General features: G+C 42.8%; 1 protein-coding gene across 4 annotated transcripts in view; it reads right to left on the reverse strand.

Moving 5' to 3' along the window:
- Positions 1-17,744, reverse strand: part of LOC121091396 (transmembrane protein 263-like) — a 201,073-nt gene that overhangs the window by 110,580 nt on the left and 72,749 nt on the right. The window contains exon 3 of one of the 4 annotated variants that reach the window (XM_040601104.1): positions 11,287-11,420. The exons of the other annotated variants lie outside the window; for them this stretch is intronic. Within the exon in view, the coding sequence (XP_040457038.1) occupies positions 11,287-11,401 (115 nt within the window). The 5' untranslated portion in view covers positions 11,402-11,420. The remainder of the gene's footprint in view (positions 1-11,286; positions 11,421-17,744) is intronic. 4 annotated transcript variants of the gene reach the window in all.

Below are 17,744 nucleotides of genomic sequence, written 5' to 3' on the forward strand. Positions count from 1 at the left end.
ACCTCTAATAAGGCGTTAATTTGAGCTATCTATCCCCAACGCAAATACAGCTTCACATATTGCTGATCTGTATGAGGGGGACAAGACTGCCAAAACCACTGAACAACCAACACCTAAGAGGCAGGTTTTTCCCTGGCCTCCTCCATTTATAATCAGCCAGAATTACTTGGGCAGAACATGCCTTCCCTTCCCTGCTCGGATGCTCAGAAGCATGATGAAAGCATGAATGCATTACCGAATTCAGCCCTCTCTGCCCTCCCACCCTGACTTTCCTTCATTAGCGCACGCTTCGGAGAGACAGAAAGCGCTGTTTACGGGAGCGCTGTTTGCTCCTCCTGGCCAGCGATATTTTAAAACCCCCAGCACGTAGGTGCTCAATCGCAAGAGCGCTCGGTATCTCGGCGAGCAGCTGCTGTGTCACTGCCAGGCTTCTCCTGCCGCAGACCTGTCACTGGCCTCGCCGCTCAGTGCCAAGCCCACAGACCACCGGGGGCCAGCAAGCAGATGGCTTATCTCAAAGTCTAATTATCAGCACTGACTGAAAAGCCTGCAGCCGAGACCAGCGTGGGGCAGGATTATGCTGGGTTACTGTTTAGGGGAAATGGTGGCAGAACAGGATGGGATAAGGATGGATGACTGAGATTCTCCTGCCAGGCTCCTAGTGCATCGCAAGGTGTCGGGGAAAGCCGGGCTGAGCTCTGGTCTGGGCTCTGCTGACATCTGGCTCGTGGCGAACACCACCCTGGCAAACACAAAATGTCTTTTACAAAGACAGAAACAAAAATCAAAATCCTCCTAGCATTCTCTTCAGGTCTCACAGAAAACTATGCAGCAAGAATTAACAATACTTCCTTCTCTTTTGTCTGCAGTAAACACTGCATGCTGCACTGAGCTGCACAGACCATACTCGATCTGAGCTGACAGCTCGCAACAGTTTCCAGCCATACCTGGGTTTTTTTCCTGAGCTTGCAATGAAAAGAACAATGCCAAATAAGTGAGCCAGTAACTCAATTTTAACCAGACCTGGTTTATTCACTTTCAGAAAAGAACAGCAACAAAGATAGCCATATGAAAATGAAAAACCAGCCGAACAGTTCCAGGTTTCCTTTTTATATCTAGGCAAATTTAGAGCTAATCTGACCTCAAAGAAAGAAGGTGGTAAGACTGACCCAAGGCAAATACAGGTCTGCACGCAACGCCCCTCTGTCCTGGCCAAACCACCACCTCAACATCCTGGGGCTGGCTTGGGCCATCCATGCGGCTCTGCAACGGTCCTTGTTTGCAACACCATCTGCCCTCCAGTAGCAGTGGGTACTCGGTGTTGTCCTGCCTGCCACTGATCTCCCGTCTCCTCTGCCTGCAAAGACTCCAGGTTTCATCACCTAGCAGAGTGCCTGGTGTGGATCAGGCTGAGACTCAACAAACTGATTTAAGTTTTGAGAAAACAAACTCTCCTTTCCTCTTCCAGACAGATGACCAGTTCAATGCCATCTTACCAAAAAACTGCCATGAAAAGCATGTTTTCTTTCAATTGTGTCAGTTACCCCTCTGTATCTGAAAATACTAACAGCTGCATTATTCACAGTTAGTTACTATGACAATAAGAAATTCTCCCATGACAGAACAAGAGTCTCATTGTGGCAACTTCTACAAAGGCATGAAGAGTCGCAAAAGCAAGGAGAACTACATTATCAGGAATGGCCTTTAGTGAGACTGCCAGAAACTATTTAAATGAAGCAGTGAGGAAAGGAGGCCATGTCCGAAACTCAAGCAAAATATTCTCCAGCTCTGTAAATTAACTGTAGTACTAATCAAGATGACAAAAAGGGCCATGTGTTGTTACATGACAGTCACATGGCTAAGGGCATCCCAGCGCTTCTTTAAAGAGAGAGCATTCAATTCAACATCACAAATTAACGTTTGCCTTCTACAGCCTTGAAGCAACCAACATTTGTTCAGTAACTCAGTATGTCACCAGCTCTGCGTTCCTGCCACTAACTTGCCTTTTTGCACCCACGTGTGCTGAACAGTCCATGCCAGGTGCTTAGTCACTCCGTTCCCCGCAGCCGGACACTGGGGAATAGAGGAGAACTACAGCAGGAGGCTGCTCACCCCATCCTAACCAAGGTTAGGGAGATGCAAGTAACTGGAGGCAGCAAGGAAAGGCTGAAGAATCACCTCCAGCTGTGTTTCTGCTTGCTTACTGTTCTGTTAAAGGCTTTCACTGAATAAAGAGACCATAAAATGTTCGTACGAATTAACAAATAAGCTGTCTATCCTAAGCATGTCCCACAGTAACTGGACGCCACCTGGGGATGATGTAAACCCGCAGGCTGGCAGTGCTCTCCTGCAGGCTGCCCACCCGTCAGGGCGGTGGGAATGCGAGGCAGAGGGGGCTGCGGGACGCGGCGCAGCCCTGCCCAGGCCCTCTGGGGGTGCACCCCTAGGCTGCCTGGTTTGTGTGGGGCGTCCCGAGCAGCCGCAGCCCGAGGTAGGCTGGAGTATGTTGTTGTTTGCTGCAGGTACAATACGCTGCTGCTGCTTTCAGGGCCACAATACAAATGTGCCAGTACATGCCCTTGGAGGTGTTCCTGTGCTTGGGTATATTCGGTACTTCATTTGTTTCTCCCGAGTAGTACTTATGGAGCAAACGTCGGGTGGGGATCTGAACTTCTGCAAGCAACATAAGGCGTTAAGTAACACTATGTAACACCTGTAGCTCTAGGTTTCAGTTTTACATCAAAGGTGTCAGTAAAGAAAAGAGGAATTTAAACACTGTCAGTGAAGTACTCCTCATCACCATATTGGCAATGTCTCTAAGCTCCTGCACAGATTCAGAGTTCACAGTATCCTTTTAATAATTCCATCATCTCCCACAACCGCACTGAACACTATGGAAGCATACTATATTTTAAAAAAGAAACTTACACTGGAATGCATAGGCACAGTGAGATACAGTGCTCTGGCTGAAACAGACAACAGGTGTGATTCAGCATGCCCGCTTCCCACAGCAATCCTTACCAAACGTGCGACGGGCAGACTCTGAAAAGCAGGTACAGGAATTAACTAGCCTAAAGGAAACATTAATTATGTCCTAAAGCAAAGACCTTGGATTTTATTTTCTTTTTAAAGTGAGAATGACTGAAAACTAGATGAGACCAAACCACCACCTTGCCCAGTATCTGTCTCTCTTGGTAACACCACCTGGACACACACGAAGGGATGCACAAGGCGAATTTATAGCGAATGATACTTCCTCCATGTGCTCTCCTAGTTTCTAGCTATTTACAGCTGAGGGGGTTGATCTCAGCTACACCCGGTAACCTTGTGTTTAATTAATAGGTCCTGATGGATTTTTCTTCCACCCACGCAAACTTTTGCACTAAGATCCCAGTTTACAGATGCTGTGAAAAGACATGCTGCCTTTCATTTGTTTTGAGCCTACCAGCTAACAAATTCATTAATGATCTCCAGTTCTCGTATGAGGAGAAACAGTGAACAACTATTCCCTGTTTTGATGCTCACGATTTAAGGAGCCTGCATCCCAGATTTCCTCCATGCGATTTCTCTTCCACAGTGTAGAGACTCAGTGTACAGTCATTCCTCAACATGGAAATTGTTGTAAACCTTAAATTATATTTGCCACCCCTCTCTGCATCTTTTGTAGTCCTTCTATCTTTTTTGGTGTTTATTTTTCCTGAGATGGAGGGAGTGATGATAGGGACAAAGGAACCTAAACCACACAAAAATTACAGAAGTGGATGCTCCCTGAATTTATTCAGTGCTATAGCGATGTTTTCAGTTTTATTCTCCGTTCCTCTCCTAACAGTCACTAACATTCCTACCACGAAGTTTGGTTTTTGACACCTATTTAGTGGTAATTTTGAATGCTCTTTATATTCATAAAAAATAGAAAGCCTTGTCTCCAATCTTATTACAATGCCTTGAGTCTCAGCAAACTTCTTTCTGCCCAGTTCTTCCTAAGGTCAATTTTAATGGCCGTTAAGTTCAGCTAGGATTTTATGCATTTCAACGGTGAGTTTCAACTTACTACCTTTACATTCAAGGGTAATACCTGAGAGCAATTTGTTAGCATTTATCCTTTTTCTCCCCTCAGAAATGTTGTCCTAAAGTTCCCTGGGAGAGGAGGGAGGAACTCGGGTCAATCTGCCTGCCTTTATTCTCCGCAGCGCCTGACAGGTGTTCTAGGTGTCACCCTGGGTGTCAAATGATGGCAATTAGTCATTTGACAGAAGTAAGCGCTCCCACAAATTGCGCAGGCTACTGGTGGCCTCTGGAGACACATCCAAAAAGGAAGGGACATCTCTGCTCCGAAGCCACCCACAGTGGTTAGGTGCATACCCAGTCCTGCTTACGCACTAGCGCATGTTGCACAGCCAGGACACCTCAGGCTCACTCTGCTGACACTGGCGCTTCCTACCCCATGTCTTAACAAGAGGTCCTTAGCAGCAGAGCTAGTGGGGAGCTCAGCTCACGTGTTCAACGATCCCCGTTCCCACCCCTGTCAGCAGCAGGCCCTGCTTTACAGCTCTTCAGCTCACCTGACACTTCTTTGCTGCGGTCCCAGCGACCTAGCCAGCTTCGCATGGCTCCAAGGGAAGCGATACTGTGAAGTGTTTAATCTCATCTAATTTTTCCACCCCAGTACTTTCAGGCTGAGACTGTGTGCCAACATAACACCTGCCATTAAGCGTTCCTTGTTATTTCATCTAAGCACCTCACCTGCTTTTACTGCTGGAAGGAATAAGTGTTTCTCCTGTTGCGATGACTCACAGCACAGTGGAAAAGAATCATGCTCTGAACTCTCACCTTATTGATCCTTTGATTTCTACCTACGAAAAACTCAAATATTTGGAGATCCAGCCCATATAATTCTCCATTTGTTTCTAGTCTCTTTCACAGGTCTACTAGGCTTGCAGAGACAGATCCAAAATCTTGTGAAGGCAGACTCTTGTCACAAGATCAGCATTAACACTGCTGCAACAAAGCCAGCTTATTAAATTAAGGTACGCGAGACTTTGCTGTGGATGCACCTAAGCATAATTGGAGACTCTCTTGATTTAAAGTGCAACGAAAAATCTTGACACAAAAACTTGGAAGAAAGACAAACACTCATCCCTCCTTCCCTCACCCTACTACTATTCTCTGCGGACTTAAAAGCAGCATCTCATGCAGCCAAATACTCCGAGTAACAACCCCGTACAACATGCTACACCCCAACACGCACCTGTGATTAAAGCTGTCTAATAAAAATATTGCCTGGTACATTCTTGTCTCACACTTGGTCTTCTGTCTAACACAACAGACAGATGAAATTAATATTGCAGTATATAGTTCCAAGTCACTAAAGCAGAATATCCATATTCTATTTGCTTACATGAATATAAATATAACCAATAAATTAATATAAAATAAAACACATTTTTGCATCAGGCATGGACGTCTACAGCCTGTCCTTTCTCACCAAGAGATAACAAAGATTTTTAAAAAATCCATAAATAAAGTAAGAATATTAAATCTACAATTTTACTGTTAACAGAGGTCTTTATCCTAGCTTAGTCCTTCACTTCCTCTCACTTTTGGCTTCTCCTGCTAGTAGCCAGTAATTTCAAAAGAATCAGCAACTTTAATCACTGGATGGGCTGTTAGTCAGTCAATATAAATCTGTTACTCTCTTTTTGCAGCAGCAGAAAATGGTCTTACTCTAGGAGAGACTGACCAGCAGAGAAGAGAATGTGCAATACTCAACCAAGAAGACAGCCCATACACATTGGATGTAGGTAATACAGGGCAAAATACCCTCGTATTTAAAATTTATTTGGAGAGAGATGCACTGACTTAGTTTGAATGCACCTATTGCTTGGTGTATTGGCTAAACCCTACAATTCCCCAAGCCTGCTATCCATTACTAACCATTTCAAAGCATTTCAAGCAGATATGAAATACAACAGTGTATTTAGGCCGCTCTCTCTACATCCTTATCTTTCTTGCCATCAATAACACGATGGAAAACATACCTGTGCTAACTAAAACGTTTGTCTGTCACAGTAAGGTGGATGCCTTGTTCAGCAGCAGTTCCGGTGCACTCCTCCCAACAGCGATAAAGCACTCTTGTTTTGTCACTATTGAGTGCAGCCCAGAGATGTTCTAAGCTGTAGGGACAGTATCCCAGTTGTCAGACATGTGGGAACAAAACCTGGCTTTCATGAAAGCCAGGATCTTTGGGAACATTTTTAAGTTGTGGTAAACTGGAATCCAGTTGTTATTGACAGGTGCAGGAGCAGCTGGAACAAGGGTACAAGCATCAGTTCCTTCCCCAAAGTTTCAGAAACAAGAAAATTGCCTGAATGCTCACATAGCGTGTCAGCAATAGCCAATATTTGCAAGGCGATAAGCACACTTTTTTGGAAAGTAAGCAAAGGCTACAGTGCAGCCCTTCCTGCTGGGCCAGTGGCCTGGGCGCTGTGTACTGGCGGTCTGGAGAGGTGAGATCCTGGGGAAAAAGAGCGGGGGGTCGGGGGTGTGGGGGTGTGTGTGTCTGGGTCCGAGTCTCTCAGTCAGAGCTAAGAATTTCAAAATTAAATTCCTTCTAATGAAGGAACTACCCTATGCAACTGGATTTGGATAAAATGTACACGTTGAAATTAAACGGAATCATGTCTAACTTTTAAGAATTCAATACTTGCGCTGCAGAGACAACGCATGCGGTGCCTGTATATGTAATGCACGCTTGCCACGGGAAACCAAGCACAATTGTTGCGAAGTTAATTAATTGCTTGGTGTTAACAGACTTTTCATATCTGAGCTGCGGTTTTCAAAATTCCCTGTGTTGTTGAGCCATTCGGAGAAAGCCAGTGAGACTAAAAGAGCAAAGTGTTATATCCAGTGATGGTTTCACTGATCACCACATCATTGTATCTGTTTTTCAGCTTTTATACACCGGACTTTTGGAGTATCAAGCTTCTGGGAGTTCTTCAGACAAAAGACTTAATCCTAACAAAACCACTGAAAAACTTGGTGTTCTATGACCCATGACCACTTCTATGCAAACCTAACACTCTGGGGGACTTCAGGCTGTAGGGTAGATACAGAAACTAAGAAATGAATCAAAAATTTAGTTAACTAAACTATTTTTCTTCCTAACCGTCTTCTCCAAGATGTTTCCCTAGGCAAGTGTCTTCATTTCTTTTTAGCACGGACTGAAAAATGTCAGCAGAGAAAACTATAAATCTGCCTTTTTTATTCTGTCTCAAGTTTTGAATAAAGCTATGGATCCTGTTCTTTACTGCAGATTTTCAAAGTTGTTCTGAGGATTTTGTTGGGTTTTTTTAAAAAAAAAATTATGCTACCCAGCTGTGAAGGGAATAAAAGAGAAAAATCAAATCAAAGCTATGGGTAGGCAGTGTGCATAAGCCAAGCTGGTCCCCAACACAGTGAGAAAGAAAATCTGGTGGAGTCATCATCCTCAACTCACCTGGTTTATTAAACCCCAGAGACAACAGACTTCACTCGGTCAAGGACATGTAGGAGCAGGAGGGGACCCTGAAGTGCAAAGCAGACTAGTTTTTGGTTTTGCTGGGACAGGTTGTTGGGAGAGGGTAGACTAGGAGGGCTACCCAACCGCAGGATGATTCACAAGCTCACTGCTGCGGTTGTCTTGACGAAATCAGAGCGTGCAGCAAATTTACATGACTGATGAACAGGTAACACAGGAATATTCTACTCATCTGTCTTCTAAATAGAAAACTACAGGCCATAAACCAAGATAACTTATCTATTCTTTATATGTATCCCTTACATTAAAAAAATTCTGAAGGTTTCCATTTTTTAAATGTGTAATATGATGTATGACTATTAAAAACATATTTCAGTCAATGAGTTCCTCAAAAATATTCTAATAATCACTGCTGCTGAACTTCAACGTTGTGATTCATCACCTTAATTCCAGACTTTCTCTGTTCCCTGACTAGGATTCCCAACCACCCCACTGAAAACACACAAAAGGCTTTCTGTAACTGCTCCCTCCAGCTACACTTCAGCAAATGATGGAGATACTTCCCGTACTTCACCAGTCTTAAATAAATGACAAAATGCAGGACAGACTCTAAAACACAAACGTTTACTTTGCCAGCTGCTCAAGTGCTTTGATTTCCCTGGCTGTGAAGGGCTACGTTTTAACACCATTTTAAAGGAAAGTAAAACCTGGAGCAAAACTCAGCGAAGATTCATAATACAGGCAGCAGCAGCCCAGGAGGAGCTGCTGGCATTAAAGCCTACCCAAAGCCAGCTTGCTGTCCAGGCGTTCGCCACTACGCTCTACCGGCAGTAAAAACTGAAGGGAACGGAAGATGACAAGGACAACAAAAATATTTTTTTACATTTTAAAAAGCAAATCCAAACATCTGATAAAAACAGTTGCCCTATAAAGCGTGACACAAAAAGCTAGGGGTCTTTGGATATTTCAGCAGCTCTGCTGTAACAACCTCCAGCTCAAGCAAGCAGAAGCGACGGCGACCATCTCACCTTCGCGCTCCCCAGGGCCACGGGCTCTGCCTGAGGAAAGCTCCCGGTTGGAGAACGACCCAGGCCCACAGCACCCCTCCACCTTAAAAGACTGACCACCAAATTCTTCCTCTCTTAAGATACAATTGAGGGAAAACAAGAATACTACAGCTCATAAAAGCGACTTTTAGTGGCAAGTAAATACAATAAACCGAGGAAGAAAGGGAAGAGAGGATAGGAGGTTCTCGGCAGTGGGAAAAGGAGCCTGCACAGGTGGCAGGGCAATCCCACTGGGAAAATGAAATGGAAAGGGAAGGAAGATGAGAAGCACAGGCAATGGGGGGGACAGCATAAAGCCGAACAAAGGCAGCATTTAGGTGAGAACAGAACTGTGTGGGTGATTTCTTTTCACGTGGCAGGGCACCAGATACCAGCGAGGTATATCACTAGTGTTTTTCTAACAAAGTGTCTTAGGTTTCTAACATCACTCATTGCTTTCTCATTAATGTGGCCTTTCCTTTATTATTTTCCTTCACTGCAGCCAAGTAGTTCCATGCCTGTGAAGACTGTGCCTCTGACCTGAACACTGGAAGGGCACGAGGTCTGCTCACAGAGCATTCTATAATTACTACAGCGAATCCGCTGTCCAGCGGCTGCCTACTGCCCATTACATCTATGCAAACTGCTATCAGATCCTCCAGAACACAGCAGCTCTTCGGACGCACGGATGTTTTCCATACAGGAAGAACAAGGCAGACTTCAGCGCAGTGCACAGATACTCGGCTACGTGACCAACACTGACGACGTCTTGGCAAAATCCTATCACCCAACGTGTTTTTATATTTGATTTATACAACAGACTACAGTTAACTAATGCATTTATCAGAAATGAACAAGCATAAATGCCACACAAACCACTTGTCCATAACATCTTTTTCGTTTTTGTCCCAAGCAGGCCAACAAGTCATCAATCTAGAGTATTTATTTACAAGTAAACAGCCATATGACCTGAACTTTAAATTAAACCCAGATGTTTGAGCCCATATATAGCAACATTTCTTCAAAAAGATAATCAGTCATTAATTCTGCACATTACACAACGCTAGTGGATCACATTACTATATTCCCATACCTTACATTCATTTTTCTAAAGCAATATTAGTTCTGAAAGTCCTAATATGGTCTACAAATAAATCTTCTCTAGTCTGCTATACTGGATAATCTTCCTTGATTGGCATTTTGGAATATCTCTGAGCTATGCATCCATCCAATTGTTTTGCAGGTTCGTTTTCATTTTGAAATAAGTTTTGCACACAAAAAACGTCCAAACAGGCTGATTTAAAGAAAGTGTTAGGTTTTGTTTCTTTGTATGTGTTAGCACATTTAGATGTCGAATGGTATGCATTATAAGATGACTGAAAACCTATTCCAGTAACAGTGCAGAAGTGCATAAGGGTTTGACATTTCTTCTTAATCTCTTACGTAGATTCCACTACAGGAACAAAAAGGATTAAATATTTAAAACCCCACAAAACTAATGAGTAGCTAATGCTGGGTGGTAACGCAGCACAGCAAAGAAATTCAAAATCTTGTACCTAGCATATCTAGATGCTTTTCATATATAAATACATATGGAATATACACATGCATATATCTTTTACAGATGCTACATCCCAAGCATGAATAGATGATTTACAAGTAAATTCTTAAATTAGAAAAGCTCTTCTTTCAGGGGAAAAAGCAAACCATTAGATTAAGACACTTACAGTAGTTTTCACTGCTAAAATCAGATAAGGCTTTTGCTTCAGGGAACTAACGCACAGGATCTTCCCTGAAGTAAAACAGCAAACGCAGGCACAAGGTAAACTGGCAGGGTCAACCACAGAAATAAAGTGCTGACCTCACCTAAATTCCTTTCTGGCAAAATAGTTTATGTTCCTGGTTATGTACAGGTAGCTCAGTTTCATTACACTAAATTGGACTTTTCTTGTTCATATTTAAATACGACATTGACACCAACACCGCAGTGTTTTGTAATACCAGCTACACATCATCTACCTGTCCTAGAGCAAATTACCCTCCTCTTACTAGTCTCTCATGAAGTTTTGCAAGTTTCCCTACCTGCTTTCTGTCTGTGGCTCCTCAGGAGTTCCTTTTTCCTACCTCTTAACTAAGAAGAAACCTAAAAAACTCAGACACTGTCACTCATACCTTTTCTCCTACATTAAAATTTCCCATTATTTTCCTTTGTGATAACTCACTCCGATTCCTCTGCTATCCCTCTTCTAATTCATCCAGGTAACAGCAGCTTCAACTCATTCCCCTCATTTCTAGTCGTCACCACACAATCTCCAGCTCCGACTCCTTCCCTGCCGCGTACAAAGCCGCCTCGCCATTCCCTTGCTTGCCCTCAGCTGGCCATCAGCTACTAGCTTCTATTTCTTCAACTCTACCTTTGCCTGGTGGCATTTAAGGGACATCCATTTCACTGAAAACCACATTAAAACTTTGCTACAGCCCGTTCTGGGAGCCTAATGCTATATCCCCAGCTATTGGTTACATCAGTTAAGATGCACCTAAAAGAGCTAAGTTAAGGGATAATTGGTCTATAGTTTTCTTTAATTATGGTAGAATTGACGTGAACGTGTGCAGGTGAAAGAGAAAAGCAAGGCAATGCCAGATCATTACCAGCCAGAGAGGGCCTCGAGAGGCTTGGGAGGTGATAGGAAGCTAGAGTCCTAGGGACAACGGAGAATTACTTACGGGAAGCCACACTGCATTGATCAGCACCATATTTCATTCGGGAGATCTTTGTGCAGAAAATTTTAGCTTTGTGGATAGTCTCTGGGCCATATGGGCCTGGCTGGGCATATACCATCTGGGCAGATTAAGGGCATCTGAAAGCAAATGGGTAAATATGAATTCAAATAAAATCAGAAGATGACATGCTAAAAGTAAGAGGTCTTTTGTTTGCCTGAGAATGGTAAATACTAAAAATGCTTGACCTAGTTGTGGATGGACATATTATGCCCTTGTAGGAAAAATCATCTAATTAATTTTAATTTTACTCAGACTACATACTTATGGTTTCTTCTAGTCCTGTGCAGCAACGGTAATTTCCTGTAAATTGCACAGAGAAGATATTGACTCCCTATTAGTGAGGATAACTCTTGAGAAGAGATGCATTAGAAAACACACACACTTTACAGGAGGCAGACATGCGGAGCTTGCTTCCCTATGAAAAGTATTATTTAAAACTGAAGGTCATAAAGTATGGCTATTTGTACAAGGCAAAGGAAACTCTGGATAGATTGTAGCTGCGCTCTTAATGATTGCTTCTCTTTCATTAGCTGTGGGTAGGAAGAGTAAGTAAAGGGCTGCAAACATGTATTCATGATTCTCATTAGCAAAAATGGCACTGTGCAAATCAATTTCCATGGATCCTGCTAGGATGGGCTTTCTAATTAGTCCATCATTAGACAGCTAACTTCTCACCACTTCTCAGACATCAAATAGTCCATCACCCCAACACATCACCCAAGCTAACAAGGAGAATTTTAATGAAAGCAAGTCAAACTGGCTGCTACCACAGAAGGCACACAATAGGCTTTGTTATTAATCTTTCCCTACCCTCATTTCTACTCAGGATTTTAGTTTCTGTTCTTATAAACCTTTTGGTTTGCACCAATAATTTTTTTTTAACCTCCTGCTACTAAAGAATAGACCAGCTGCAACATGGAGCTGGGGGGGGGGGAGGGGAAGCTGGGATAAAACCCAACCAAGGTACAAGCTGAGATTGCTACCGGGTATTTCAGAGCTTTCCATCTTATGATGCTGAAGAGAAATGTCAGCTTGCTGCTTGTGGTTTTAAATGGAAGCAGTCCGTGAAAAGCATTTGGCTGATTGGCTCAGCAGCGTGATTTAAATGAGCTTCCAGCATGGCCATCCTGCTTTACACGGGGCAGATGCTCCATTCCAAATGGTGGGGTCTGGGCTTGAAAAACCTATCAGCAGGCACAAAAAGGGAAACTCCCTTAAGATTAAAAGTGGCTTGACAAACACATACACAAAGGAATAAAGGAACACCTGACAAAGACGAAAAATCCCTCCCTGAACTGAGCAGTCATCTCAGTATTTGAGTAGCAACATCAGTATTTATTATTTTTTTTAATTGAGGGAAAAACATTTAAAAGAATAAATTCTACATGGACATGTCCCTAATTTAAAATAGCTGCTCCTGCCTGAAGGAAAATCTGCTGCCCTACTGTTCAGGCACAAGTCTGCTCATACCAATTTTCTGTTTCTCTGTGTTTTGCTTCCCTTTCTTCTTTATTACCAAGGACATTTACATGAAACAGCATTTTTGCTTTTAAGAGTTCATCTGTTCCCGCTGCTTATTCCCCCACCTGAAGTCATAATCCTCTGTTTGTGATGACATAATAATTTCCACTGCAACCAATTGTGATGCCACAAACAGAGGATTATGACTTTAGGTGGGGAATAAACAGCGGGAACAGATGAACACTTAAGAAACAAAGATCCTGTTTTCATGCAAATGTCTTTTGTCATCAAGAACAAGGTTAGAGAAATGCAGAAAATATACGATAAGAGCAAGCAAGCAGAATGGGTACTAAAGAGAAACTCTCAGCGTTTTCCAGGAGGCATTCAGCTGCTCTTTCAAATTAACTTCCTACGTAACTAGGAATTTTAAATGTTTCTGAAACATAGGTAACTTTGTATTTGATTGAAGTGCCGGTATAATGTGATCTGAATTATTGACGTCTTCCTACCAGCAGGGCTAGTGTGCTTTGCCATGGGGGTGCATGGGTGGATTAAAAAAAAAAAAAAAAAAAAAAAGGAAAAAAATCACCAGAAATAGGACCAAGCAAGGTTTCTGAAGTCAAAGCTCAGCTAGGCTGTTTTTCTCCCCCTTCTTCAAAACCAAGAAATTCTCCAGTTTCAGAAGCATCACTAGATGAATAAATATTCAGATGATCCAAACGGTGGGAGCAGCAGCAGCAATATGGTTTTTAATTTAGTTTGGATCAATTTTGTGGCCGTTGCAGTTATAATTAGAGGGCTGCAACGAATGGTGAAGCTCCCTCTAAATTTAGTCCGAACACAGACTATAAGATGCTGTCCAAAGGGACACACCTAACAAAGCAGGGCAAATATATTTGCTGTGGTTAATGAGTGGATAGGAAAAAAAAAATGAATCAGTGAAGAAGAAAAACATCTGAAATTACCTTTCCTCCTGGAATAAAACCAAATCCTAAGCAAAACAGTTCAAAAAAAATTATCAGAATTTCTACCGTGGACATTTTCCTTTAAAATGGCACATGTTCTAAAAATAAATATTCAAATCACAGGCTCAAAAACATTTTCTGTGTCAAATGAAACTGTTTAGGTTAATTGTATTTGTTTTCAGCTCAGTCACTGAATTTAACATGTGGACAGCCTTGTGTCTACATTAAGGAGTTCAGTGAACTTAACGGGGCTCACAGCAGAAGTTTTAGGGCTACTTGGTCTGGTCCAAACCACCTCTGCCAACACGGTGCAGAACTGACTGATGGGCACGTAATGCCCCCCCAGCGGTGACCAGAGCCGCTCTCCTGCCCCGCCAGTCGGGGAACGTTCTCCTCTCCCCAGCTAAAACTCCAGAACTAGGGGGTGCAGGACAGTGTGTGCGTATGTATGTATTTACTCTACTGTAGTACAGCTTACTGTGAAAAGGCCCTTGCTGGCCTGTTGACCGCACAGACCGCTTTAGGTTCTCACACACAAGCCGGTGTGCCCGTCCGAGCCTGAGCACAGCCCGATGCACACCGAGGGCCAGGGGGATGGGCCGGGGTCCCAGCACACCCATAACTCACGTTAAAAGGTCATCTCACGTCCTGAAATGGATTTAACAGGCTGAAGCAGCTAACACTAATACGATTTCTCATTTGCTCTTTAATACTTCTCAAAGACGCAGAGACCTTGGCTCAGATCCATCCAGCCTGGTTCTAAGCAGCTGACCAAAGCCCTGAATGAAAGGCCCGATTTTTCTGATCTTCCTACACAAACAAGACCTCCAGAAGGTGATTCACCCCAAGTCCTGAATCACCCTCGTGAAGTGTCTCACTGCCTGTGGGAGAAACAGTGATGTACATTTATATGAGCGTGATGTCTACACGTACACTCGGCTCTCTGGTTCCCTTTCTCTTCCCAGGCAGCCTAATTCCGTCCCACAAAACCTCTTGCTCATTCAGCCGTACAACAGGGGATCTGTGTGACCTTCCCCTGCTGGCAGCAAACTCCGCAGCCCAAGTCACAGCACCGTGTTCAGGCAACCAGTCAATGCAGTCACTGCCGAGAGCCCGGCAAAGAAAAAAAAGTGTTCTGCAATTACAGCGTCAAATTTCCTAACCACCTTAAGGTCTAATTTCTGAGACTATTTCAAATTAGTTTTAGACAAACTATACCTTTATCTTCTCTTCCTTACTGCATTACTTAAGCTGGTTTGCTTTTAAAGTAGTATTTTACTGACTTGACATTCAGAAAGAAAAGGATCCCAGAAATAAGGGGTGGAGGGTGGGGGTGGGGGGTGTGTGGAGAAAGTAAAAAAACTACATGTAATTTTTAAAGCATGTCTTCTCAAAAATGAGTTTTCCTATACAACTGCTCCTTTAAGCCAGCAACAGTGCCAGATGAAGCATAGAAATCAACTCTCTAAAAACGGGTCTTTAATAATTAAGTTACATAAATTGAACATAATTAAGTTATACCAGCTGGGCATGTGCTATGTGTATTTGAATGACGAGGTCGGCAGTAAAAAGCAATACAGAATAGATGTTAAGGTAATTTCTATACGACTTTCCACTTACATCAAATGTGCCAAGATACTCAGATTGTAAAAGGGTCTTAAGTAAGTGCAAGAAGCTAGTTTATATTTAAAATTCATTTAATAGATCACATTAAAAAGTGAAATATGAAAAATTAAAACATCTCTCCACTATTGTCACTTTGATAAAATGGAAAGGAAGAGGAACAATGAAACCATTTCACTCTCAAATTTGCTTGCAGTTTTTGATGTGACCCCAAGTCATAATTCTCAAATCATCACAGAGGAAAATTACCCATTCTTGATAGTGCTTAAAAGTTGCTATTTTTTAAAAGAGTATTTTTGCTACTAGATCTTGTGCAGAATTGTAGAGAGAAATTTGGAACCGCAGGATAATTTAGACTAGTTTACATACTTGAAAAGGCATATATGGTTTACAAAATGTCTCATCCTTAAACGCACTTGAGACAGATCTGCAGTCCAACCTAAACTGCAGAAAGAAGAAAAAAAAAACAAACAAAAACCCACAAAACCCAAACCCACCCCTCAATATCCCAGCCTATGCCACGACTGGAGTTCTTCCTGTTACAAGTCTCTTCCCAACTTGAATCTACCTTACTGGAGCAGTTCAAAGCTATTTACCACCTCTTCTGCCACTCTGTATGCAGAGTTCAGGCTCCTTTTCTTTCTTCAGCTGCCTTTTAAGTGTTTGAAGATTATTCTTAAGATCCACCCTCCCACCTTCTCTTTCTTAAGATTAACCAACCCAGATCTTTCAGTTCTCCTTCAAACACCAAGTCATCCCGGGCCGATCACCCTCGCCCTGCTCCAGCTCCCCCCGGGGGCATGCCCACAGCCCAGCCCCACGCTCCGGCTGAGGTGCTGGGGATTACCTCCCGAGTCGCCGTGCATGCGCCCTCTGACACCCTTTCCTGCAAGTCTAACGCTTGGACTTAGGTGGATCACAGACTAAATGCTAACATCAGGAGGTCTTTCTTCTACAAACCTACTTGCTAGCCAGTTATTCTCTACCCTGCGTTCATGCATTTTATGCACTTTCTTATTCTGAAGACTTGGAAACTGCACCTTACATGGTGCCATTCCACCTTCCTCCCAAACCACTTCTCCAGCCTCCCAAAATTACGCTCAATTTTCCCTGTGTCCTTCAACACCTTCACAGTCCCTCCCAACCACATCATTTGCAACCTGATTTAAATTTTTTAATCCAGATGAGAGCATGAAGCGCACTAATGAAAGCGCCGAGTATCGGTGGTCCAGAAGTGACCTGCGGGATGCTATCTGCCCCCCGCCGCGGGGGACTCAGCGGCACGGCCAGCGCGCTGCTGCGGCACCCTCCACGCTGCAGGCTCCGCTCCTTGCCCCGTGTAAATACTGTGACAGGAATCCCCTACTTTATTTCCCAAAACAGATGTGTAACAGACACTCAAACTGCTCCCACAATAATACCTGGATACGATTAAGTGTTTTATTGAAATTTATATTGGCAGAGACAAACGGAGCAACCTACCAGTTCCTCACTAGAGGACCTCTGTCTCAAGCTTTATGTGAAAATGTATGTTTATATATGAGCAGATGTACCTTCACATACAAGGCAGTTAAAATGAAAACGCTATTAACAAATGCAAGCGTTGAAAAATTTGACAGGCACCAAAAAATTCAGTGCTTCAGTCTTTCTATAACCTGCAAAACCAGGGATTATGAATACAACTGCACTACGTTCACTGCACATTAACTTTTTTTATTTCTTGAGAAAGATGAGGACAGGCTTGGCTTTGGTTTCTCTACACCTCAAGTGAATCCAGACATTCGATTATGTCCATACAAATGAAGTATTTTGACAGCCTTCATCACAGAGATGTCAAGTAAATATTATATATGCATCCATCATTACTACAGCTCTTGTTTTGATATTATCTGACTTCAGAGAAATTGAGAAAAAGGCATCACTTCTTCAGAAGTAGATGAAGTATATTAACTAATGACAGTGCTTTACTGAGACAATGCCCCGGTAAAGTCTGCTAAACTAGATGTCTGGTGACCACCTACAGCAGAACCAAACACAGAACTTGCCAACTGCTGTTTAAGACTTCAAATCACACTGTTATGAAGAAATAAAAAAGTAATTTTATTTGTCCTGGAATTCTAAAACTTATCTCTCTTCTTTTTTGCCTTCTTTTTTTTGGTTGTTTTTTTTTTTTTCCTAACTCAGGAATGCATCTTGCTCATTAGAATTGCTAACCCCATATATTTTTCAGTATGGTGACAGACAGGGAAAGAAAAGACATCTGCTAAAACAGAATGGCAATAAAAATGTTAGATGGACACCTATCTGTCTTCCCTAGAAACCAAATACACTATTGCCGTAATTCGCTCTCAA

The sequence above is a fragment of the Falco naumanni genome, chromosome 7 (genome assembly GCF_017639655.2).
Source record: "Falco naumanni isolate bFalNau1 chromosome 7, bFalNau1.pat, whole genome shotgun sequence".
NCBI classification, from domain to species: Eukaryota; Metazoa; Chordata; class Aves; order Falconiformes; family Falconidae; genus Falco; species Falco naumanni.